At 35.8% G+C, this 10,388-nt stretch overlaps 1 protein-coding gene across 1 annotated transcript; it reads right to left on the bottom strand.

The window, feature by feature from the left end:
- Positions 1–283: 283 nt before the first annotated feature.
- LOC138166110 (large ribosomal subunit protein eL32-like) lies at positions 284–685 on the bottom strand. The gene has a single exon (XM_069094529.1). It carries the CDS (start codon positions 683–685, stop codon positions 284–286), a length of 402 nt encoding a protein of 133 aa, XP_068950630.1.
- Positions 686–10,388: the final 9,703 nt, after the last annotated feature.

Raw genomic sequence — 10,388 nt, 5'->3', positions numbered from 1 at the left:
AAACACATTTTCTATCCTTAGAAGCCACCTGGGTAGACAAAAGGGGAAAAATATACCACCGTCTTTACAAAGAGTACAGATATATTTTGACAAAAAACACGATAATAGTGCTTGGAAAACTTCATACACACATATACACTATGTGCATATATATACATATATATATAATGTGATTATATATATGTATTTTATTACTTGCAAAATGAATGAACCAAGAGTGTCTTTTTATTTTATTTTTTTTGTAGTTTGAGGGTTTAACACAAATAAAAATATACAAAGCTTCTTACTCATTTTCTTCACTCCTCAGTCTAGCCTTTGGATTGGTGGTCTTGATGGCTCGCTGAGCAGCTCTCTCAACAATAACTTTGCAATTCTTTGAGGAAACATTTTGAGCAATTTCATCACAGAATGATTTGTTGCACACCAGGAGTAATTCTAGCTCTTTGATATCGTGCACCAAAAACTTCCTGAATCCACTTGGCAGCATGTGTTTTGTCTTCTTATTACTTCCATAACCAATATTAGGCATCAAGATCTGGTCCTTGAATCTCCTTCGCACCCTGTTGTCAATGCCTCTTGGTTTATGCCAGCTTCTCTTGATATTGACATATCTGTCGGACTGGTACCCGATGAACTCCATCGTCTTCTTGATTTTAGGCTTCACAAGGGGTCTGAGGGCAGGCATGGCGTTGGCAGAGAGACAGTAGCCCCTCCACCAAGAATGTCTTTTTATAAAGTTCTTCTTTCCCAGAATCACATATCTCCTATGCTAAAAATATTTTTCCATATTTCTTTTTCACTGGTTAAGTGTAAGAAACCCTGGTGAATGGTGATATGATTGGAAGGCAACTCTGGCTACTAAAAATGTTAGAAATCCAGCGATTACTTCCCTGGATCTTCCGAAAAGAATTACTGTCTCTGTCTGTCTGAATTTATACACATGTGGGTTACAAGCATACAGAATTAAGAAAGGAAAATTTTCTTTATATTGGGCATTTAGTATAGAAGAAATGTGTTGTAGTTCCTACAGAGTTGTCCTGGAAGCTGGAAGTTTTACCTTAGGACAAGGCACACAACCTCTCAGTGCTAAAAATCTCTCTAAGGCTAATACTCAAAGTTACAGAAATGGTGCTTACCTGCACTGTTAGAAGGACTTTTCTCATCTGAGAGTTTCATATGCCAGCGGAAGTCCCAGGTTCAATCCTTTTCCCAAGGCCTCATGTGGAAGAAAAATCCCTTTCAATAATAATAATACCTAGGGAGTTCTTAGAGAGTATCCTAAAAACCTTGACTCTCATCCCAACTAACCTTAACTTCGACCCCAAATTGTTTTTATTATTAAATTGATAGTATCTGCACAACTGCTTTTTGAGTTTAATGATAAACAATGAATTCACTGCTTTGTCTGACTATAGTGGCTTTTATGCCATTAAAGGAGCTTCAACCATAACTCATTTATAAGACAATTCAACATTTTCAATGAGCCTTTATGATCAGAATAATAGCATGGTAGAATGATAGATTGGCAAACTTGGAGGCAAGAAGATTTCAATTTTAATCTAGCCTCTGACACTTCCTATCTGAATGACCATGGGCAAGTCACTTAACCTTGGTGAGCCTCAATTCCCTTAGCTATAAAATAGGAAAAGTAATACCTCTAGCAGCTACTTCAAAGAGTGATTGTGTAACTCAAATGAGAAAATGTTTTAAAATGCTTTTTAAAACTTCAAGAATTATAATAATAATTCACATAATATTTTAAAGTTTGCAAAGTTCACATTGCTATCACATTAGCTAGAAAACAGCCTTGAAAGGTAGATACCAAAGGTTTTATCACTTCCATTTTACAGATGAATAAAATGAGGTTAAGAAACATGTTCATATTAACATAGCTATATAGTAAGTGGCAGAGATAGGATTTAAATATAAGTCTTGCTGTCTCTAAACCAAGCAGTCTATTATACCAAAGTTAAGAATATAATCATTGTCTTGAGTTTTATTAACTTTGCAATGGTTCAAGATCCCTAATAAATCTTATGAATTATTTTTACTTCAAACATATCAGTTCACATTCACACCCCAAAGACTCTAGTTACATCATTACCTAAAATAGAAGTGATTTAAAGAAAATGATTTAGTTAAAAGTTTTAGAACTGGAAATGTCCTTGGAGGCAATCTAGTCAAACCCACTCATTTTATAGATGAAACAACTGAAGCAAGAGATGACATGACTTGTCTAAGGTCATACAGTGAAAGAGTTATGATTCAAGCCACAGTTGACTGAATCAAGATTCAGCATTTTTTTTCATTGACTCTTTGACTTTTTTTTTAAGAAAGCAAAATTTCCACTGGTACATTTAGCAGCTAGGTCACTATTAATTCAAATAATGAATGTCCTAAGATGGTTACATATATTTGAATTCATACTATTCAAAGTTACATTTATATAAAATATGGTAACTGGTTCCATTAAAGTAGAAATACACAGTGAGAATTTAAATAATTTGACTGCTTCAGGGGATTTGTTATCCATGCTATTTGGGAGAGAACTATAACTTCCCAATACCTCTATTCAGTGTCCTCTCTTCTGAGAAAAAAAAAATAGACAAACCATCTGATTTGGCAAACATAAACTAGAATATACACAATTCTACAACAATAATCTATTGTTGTATATATTGTATATATTGCTTTTCAACAGTAAAAGATATGTTTCTGTATCACTTACCTGGAACCAACATCAATCATTGCTTTTGCTCTGAATTCTATTGTTTTAGTATTGTTTTCATTTATATATTATTATTCATTGTTTTTGCTGGTTTTTTTCTTCCTGATTCCTTTACACTTCTCCTGTTCACCCAGGTCTTTTTATGTTTCTCTAACTCTTATATTCATCATTCCTTATAGAGTAATGCAATTCCATATCTTTCATGAATTACAGCTAACTCAGTCATACACAATTGATGAGAGCATATGATTACAATAATGACAAACATTTATTAAATGATTGTTATGTATCAGGCACTGTGCCAAACGCTAGCGATACAAATAATAAAAAAAGAAAGACAATCTTTGCCCTCAGGCAGTTCACAATCTAATGAGAAGACAATAATTAAAATAAAAATGAAAAACAGGGGACTTAGGGGGAGTGTCAGAGAGTATTAAAAATGAGACATGATGAACATGATGATAAAGTTGTAACTGAGATGAGTAGTTGTTAGCAAATAAAAAGATAGCTGACATTTTGAACCTTTTATAAAAGGAGACTATGGGAAGAGATTTTTGCTCCAACTCTCCAGTCAGGCAGAAGCAACTGAAGGTACTGAGAAGGTGTTAGTAGCAAAGTTGTAGCAATCTTTATGATGATGGATTTCCTGGTGTTGAGATTCTCTGGTGATCAGTTTGTCTTGGGTGTCTTGGATGGTGATGATGATGATGATGATGATGATGATGATGATGATGAAGCTGAATGAAAACAAGCAGAGTAACTGGTGGTAAATGAAGAATAAATTGTTCTTAATATTTTGTTACTACCCAAAGGGTTACTAAGGATAATTTAGCATGTATGACATTTTTTTTTTCTTCCATTGACCTCCTCGGTTTGTGAACCTTATGGTAGGATCTCTGAGTCAAAAAAAATTGAATAATTTAGAAACTTTTCTCTTGTAGTAAATTGTTTTCCAGAATGTTTGAACCATCTCACAGCTGTAACCAAAAATCTATTAAGGAATCATAGACTTTAAATAACTCAAAGTAAACCAGAACCGAGTAAGACCTTTGAAATGTAAACTGAGCAAAGAAAAAAAATAAATGTAAACAAGTCCTTGCAATGGGGAAAGAGTTTGTTTTGACTCAACTCTACGTTTACATTATGAAAGTAATAGAAAAGACTGTCCTTTAAAAGTCCAACCCTGTCTGAGGGAAGAGAATTGTTATTGTCAAGGGAGCAGAGCGAGAACAACTATGGACAAATCCCATGAAAGATGATAAGATAGAAACATCCTAGAGAAGGGAAGGAGACCTTAGGGAAAAAGAAAACAATTAGGATACCACAGGAAAAAGCCATTTGAGGAAGTGGCTTTCCTCAACTTCTCTCTTTTTTTGGGTCAGGCAGATGATGAATGAAATCATCTTATTTCAAACAAACAAAAACACCTCTAGGAACCTGCTGATGCTTTAAAAAATTGTAATAGTATTTGCTTGAGTAAAAATTAAAATTAATAGTTAAAAGCTGGAATCATCTAAACTATCCCATAAAATAAAATAAGAAAAAAATTACAAAGAAATAGAAAATAGAAACCTCAGTTTTCATATATACAAAAAATACACTTGAAATTAAAAAAAAAAAACTTCAAAATGTAATTAGAGGAGAGAATAAAATTAACTATGCTTTTGAACAAACAAGCATGAGTTCAATCATTTTTTCAGATAACATACCAGTAAAAGTAGATATTGCCAAGTAAAACAAACTCACTAACAGTAAAACTCCATAATCCTGAAAGTATCATCGATACTATAACATTGCCTACCAAATGCCAAAGGATATGAATAAACATTTCTCAAAAGAATTTCAAACAATTAATAACTATATCAAGGAATCATTCAAATCTCAGCAAACTGGTAAAGATGAGCATTGTAAACATTCTAAGGGTTTTGGAAAGGCAGGATCATTACTGCATTGTGAGGCAGAGCTCTGATTTGGTATCATATCATGAGTTCTGCTTTTGATCTGGAATTAGTCAAATAAACAGACTGGGGCAGCCAGGTAGCACAGCGAGTAAGAGCACCGGCTCCAGTGTTGAGAAGACCTGGAGATCGAATCCCGGGCTCAGACACTTAGCACCCACCCAGAAACACCTGGCCGTGTAACCTTGAGCAAGTTACTTAACCCCAATTGCTTAGGGGCGGCCAGGTGGCTCAGCGAGTAAGAGCACTGGCTCCAGTGTCAGGATGACCTGGGGATCAAATCCGGGCTCAGATACTCAGCACCACACCCAGAAATAACTGGCCGTGTAACCTTGAGCAAGTTACTTAACCCTGATTGCTTAAAAAAAAAACCAAATAAACAGACTAAAATATCTAAATCTTTTTACCCAGAGAATCTGTTGTTCAGTATCTTCCCCAAGGATGTCAATGATGAACACAAAGACCTACATATACCAAAATATTTAAAGTAGTACTTTCTGTAGAAGCAAAGTAGACACCTTTATTGGGGGAAACTTAAATAAATAAATTGTGACATATGAAGATAATGGCATCTTAGTATTCTATAAGAAAGGGTAAACATGATGCATACAGAGAAACACAGGAAGACAAATTGATTTATGTGTTTAATGGGAATCTTCAAAACAATACTTATTTTTCAGGATCACATGACTACTTGACAAATAATGTATCAAGTGCTGAGGTAAAAAGGAATTCATAAAACAAACGAATGAGATAATATTGAAGTGCTATCTACCTTTTTGGTTTTAGTATTAAATACATGTAGATAGGCATAAATATCAAGCATCGTTTAGAGATTATACCATAATAAAATCATCAAGGGTCTAATGAACAGATGATGCAGACCTAAAGAGTAACAGCATAAAATAATCTTAAATATTGAAAAGATTTTTGAAAATGGAATCAAGAAATTATTATGTTGAATCTTGTAAAGTGCCCTCCAAACTCATATTCATGAGTTGCTTCCACCTGAACATCTTCCCAAATTTCAAGGTACTCTGTGGGTCAGCACTTTAAATTTTACAACACACATGCCTCTACTGATATGTTTACCTTTAGATTGCCAGACAAACATTCTCTGGGGAATCCATCCTGTGAATACAAGGTTTTGGGGGGTGTTCTCCAAGCTGTTTGATAATTTATTTCAATGTTTAGACATTTCATGTCACACTATCTTAAGAAGCTTTACAATATTATATACCCTCTTCCTCTCCCTCCAGAATTTAGAAAGTAGAGGGGGTGGAGGGACTTCCTTGAGCTCTTCCCCAAACCCCTCCAAATGTGACTCTAATTCTAGAGGAGCAGAACTGGAAAAACGACAGTGAAGCAAATTTCTAGCCTAAGGCAACCTGGAAGGCTGACAGGAAAGGTCTGTTGCATCAGTCTAAGAGAGAAGCACAGTCCAGTGTGGGCCACAATTGCACAGACCAGGCCCCAGCAAATTCTGTTTAAGCCTAAGGGGACTGAATCGCTGGCAGCTGTGGCAGTTTCCAGACTTCTCAACCCACAAACACTGCAGACAACTTAGAAGGTCAGTAGGAAAGGTCTGTGGGACCTGGGTGAGAGAGGAGTGTGATCCCGCCCCATCCCCAGGACTGTGGCTGCAGCAGATGTGGTCGAGGTTGTGACTGGTTCTGGAGCTCTTGTCCCACAGACTGGGGTGGAGGGGGGCAGGGAGGAGAAGAACAGGAGTATGGGGGAGCTTTTGGCTATGATGTAGAGGGAATCCTCCTCACAGTTCAAAGGCAGGAAAGAGTGCTTGTGATCACTTACAGACCAGAGCACAGTCTAGGACGGAAGTAAATACCGCTCCTTTGCTTGTACCATCTTGGAAGAATTGAAAATTTGCATGTCCCTAGAAACATCTCTGAAAACAGCTGCACAAAACCCCTGAAGCCTGGAACAGTGCACTTTCACTCTGGAAGGAGAATCCTGCTTTAAGAAAGAGCTAAAAAGTCAAGTAATTGACTGGGAAAATGAGCAAACAGTAGAAAAAAATCAGACTAGAGGATCTTACTTTGTTGAAAAGGAAAATCAAAACATACAATCAGAAGAAAACAACAAAGTCAAAACTCCTACACCCAAAACCTCCAAAAAATATGCATTGGTCTCAGGTCATGGAAGAGCTCAAAAAGGATTTTGAAAATCAAATAAGAGAAGTAAAGGAAAAATTAGGTAGAGAAATGAAAGTGATGCAAGAAAATAATGAAAAACAAATCAATAGCTTGCTAAAGGAGACCCCAAGAAAGGCTGAAGAAAATAATACCCAGAATTTAGACAGTATTCTCCCACAAAGTAACATACATAACGACCAATGAGAAAATGATCAAGCACAGAGTTTGTCTATTATGGGGATCGATAAATGGGGAACACTTGTTGATGAGCTCTTGTTCCTCTAATTTTCTTTGTTTAGTCGTGTTTCAGTCATGTCCAATTCTCCATGACCCCATCTGGGATTTTCTTGGCAAAGATACTGGAGTGATTTGTCATTTCCTTCTCCAGCTCATTTTACAGATGAGGAAACTGAGGCAAAGAGGGTGAAGTGATTTGCCCAGGGTCACACAGCTATTATCTGTGGCTGGATCTGAATTTGTGAAAAGGAGTCTTCCCCACTCCATGTCCAGCACTCTATCCACTGTGTCATCTAGCGCCCACATGTCTTTGATGCAGCAAAGCATCTAATGTCTTCTTATTATGTAACCAAGCTGCTACCTACTGGATAAACTGTGTTTTCTGGGTCCATTGCTCTGTTGAGTTCACTGAGCTTCAGTGAACTAGTCCTGAGGTCTACTATCATTCAACCAGCAGGCTCCCAGGTCCAAACACCAAGTTCTCACTACTCCTTCTTGGTTTTGAACTCTCAGTATCTCCTATTTGCCTAGGTAAATAAAAAAGGACACAAGCAATCCATGCTCAAGCTGCTAATTGTCTGTTATAGGCTTGGGCCAAGTTCATTTACTTTACTTATATAAACATTCAGAAATGCAAAAATATGCAAAAATGGGTACTCAATATCTAATACCCTTACAAATGGCGATGGACTAGTAGAAATAAGACAAAGGCACAATCTATTAGAAACCTTCCCTCCATAACCCATGTTAAAGACAATAATTCCAGTAAAATAACATTACAAAATGTGGGATACCTTAATGCTCCAGTTCTCAAACTGGGTGCTCTGATGCCCCAGCGAAACTCACAAGAGTTCTGTGGGTTATTTAAATTTTTCCACCTAACTATTTAATAAATGAATCTGGGTCAAATATAATAAATGTATTTGGGTCAAAGAACAAATCATAGAAACTACCAATAATTTCATTAAAGAGAATGACAACAGGGGCGGCCAGGTGGCTCAGTGAGTAAGAGCACCGGCTCCAGTGTTGGGACGACCTGGAGATCGAATCTCGGGCTCAGACACTCAGCACCAGAAATAACTGGCCGTGTAACCTTGAGCAAGTTACTTAACCCTGATTGCTTAAAAATAAAAAAAAATAAAAAAGAGAATGACAACAATGAGATAATGTACCAAAATTTAGAGAATATAGCAAAAGTAGTACTTAGGGAAACATTTTTTATTTCTAAATACTTACATCAATAAAATGGATAAAGAGCAGACCACTAAATTAGATATAATTTAAAAAAACAAAAACAAAGAAAAAGGTTTATAATCAACTAGCACCAGATTGGAAATCCTGAAAATCAAAGGAGAGATTAATAAAGTTGAAAGTAAGAAAACCATTATACTTAACAAATAAAACTTGGAGCTGGTTTTATGAGGAAAAAAACACACAATAAAATAGATAAACCATTGGTTAATTTGATTAAAAAATAAGGAAGAAAACCAAATGACCTGTATAAAAAATGAAAAGTATGAATTCACAAGCAATGAAGATAAAATTAAAGCAATCATTGGGAGCTATTTTGCCCAATCATATGCCAATAAATCTAATAATCTAAGTGAAATAGATGAAGATTTACAAAAATATAAATTGTCTAGATTGAAAGAAAAGGAAATGAAATACTTCAATAACTCTATATTAGAACAAAGAAATTTAACAAGTCATAAATGAGCTCTTTAAGCAACAATTTCCAGGACTAGTAAGATTCAAAAGTGAATTCTACCAAACATGAAAAAATGATTAATTTCAATGCTATATAAATTATTTGGAAAACTAGGTAAAGAAGGAATCCTGCCAAAATTATGGCTAATACTTAAATCAGGAAGAGGAAAATCAGAGACAGAAAACTATAGCCCAATTTTTTTTTAATGAGTATCGATGCAAAGAAAAAAAAAACAAGTTAAAAATAACAAGTAGATTACAGCAATGTATCACAAAGATCCTACACCATTACCAGGAATGCAAGGCTTATTCAATATTAGGAAAACTATCAGCATGATTGACCGTATCACTAACAAATACAACAGAGATTAAATGATTATCTCAATAAATAGTTCATGCATGGGCTTTGCTCAAACAATAAAAAAATAAACTATCTCTGTCCCTGCTTTCTGGAAGGGAAAACTATTTCCATATTCTATTAGAGGAAACAGAACATTCCCATATAAAAAGATACAAACATATATGCATAGAAATTGTGAGGTAACTTCTAGGTGCCCAGTATCTTCATATACAGAAATAACTTACCTAAAGTAACATGAGTAATTAATAACAGGTCTCGACATTTTAAACCCATTGCCCTTGCCATCACTGTGTGGTTTGTTTCCATGCTTTTGAGGAGTCTATTACAATTATCTCAAGCAGTTTGTCATGAGTTTTGCTAAGTGATCTTATTAATTAATTAAACTTTCATTTGTGATTGTATATACCTGTGAGTCTCATGACTCAAAGTGTGTCACGATTATGTAACTGGAATGAATGAACATGAGCCACAAGCAGAATTTTGAGAGCCCTTACTGGAGTCCCTTAGAATTCTTTGCTTCCTTGCCCAGATCATCTTAGAAAGATTCTATGCAACAAAGGGACGAAGGACATGGGGACAATTTGTGACAGTCCCCAGCAGCTATGATTCTGCTTTATCAGCCTCAGTGTCTGTTAGAAGTGCTGGTGAAGGTCTGGCCTTTGGGCTTGAGCAGTGTTTGTCTCCCCAGAGTCAGAGTTTGTATTTTATTTCCTCTAATTTGTCAGACGATGAGCCATCAGAGCCTTTCATGGTCAACCCCCGCGGCAGTCCCTCTACTGCTTTATGTGTGCTAGTGACACAGAGTCTCACACTATAAAGATTAGTTTGCAATAAAAATTGCTCTCTGGAGACTAGGTCAAGACTGTCCAAAATGCTACCAGTCTACTATCCCTGAAAATATAAGGGACTGTTGCTTCATTGGGTTGGTACAATGAAAGGGGAAAAAGCTTCTTTCTTTTTTTTTTTAATAAATAAAAATGGAAATGTCTGATATGGATAGCCCATAAATATAAAAATCATAGTTATGACTTCTTTTCCTATAAATCAGAAAATTGTGCAAGTGCCTACCTCAATCCCCAAATCAATTTAAAGAAGCTCAGTGCTTAGAAAAGCAAATGCCAAAATTTAAAATGTCATGGTAGGAGTTGGCACCTCTTCTCCCAATGAGAAATGCTTCTTTTCTTCTGTGAATTCTCACAATAATTTGTCTCTACCTCTCAAACATGATCCCATTTGGCTTTGTA

Source organism: Petaurus breviceps, unplaced genomic scaffold (assembly GCF_028583685.1).
Source record: "Petaurus breviceps papuanus isolate PSGF00001 unplaced genomic scaffold, PetGlider_PUasm1.0 220, whole genome shotgun sequence".
Taxonomy (NCBI): domain Eukaryota; kingdom Metazoa; phylum Chordata; class Mammalia; order Diprotodontia; family Petauridae; genus Petaurus; species Petaurus breviceps.
Note: the sequence above shows the minus strand (reverse complement) of the source record. Positions and strands in the feature narration are given on the sequence as shown.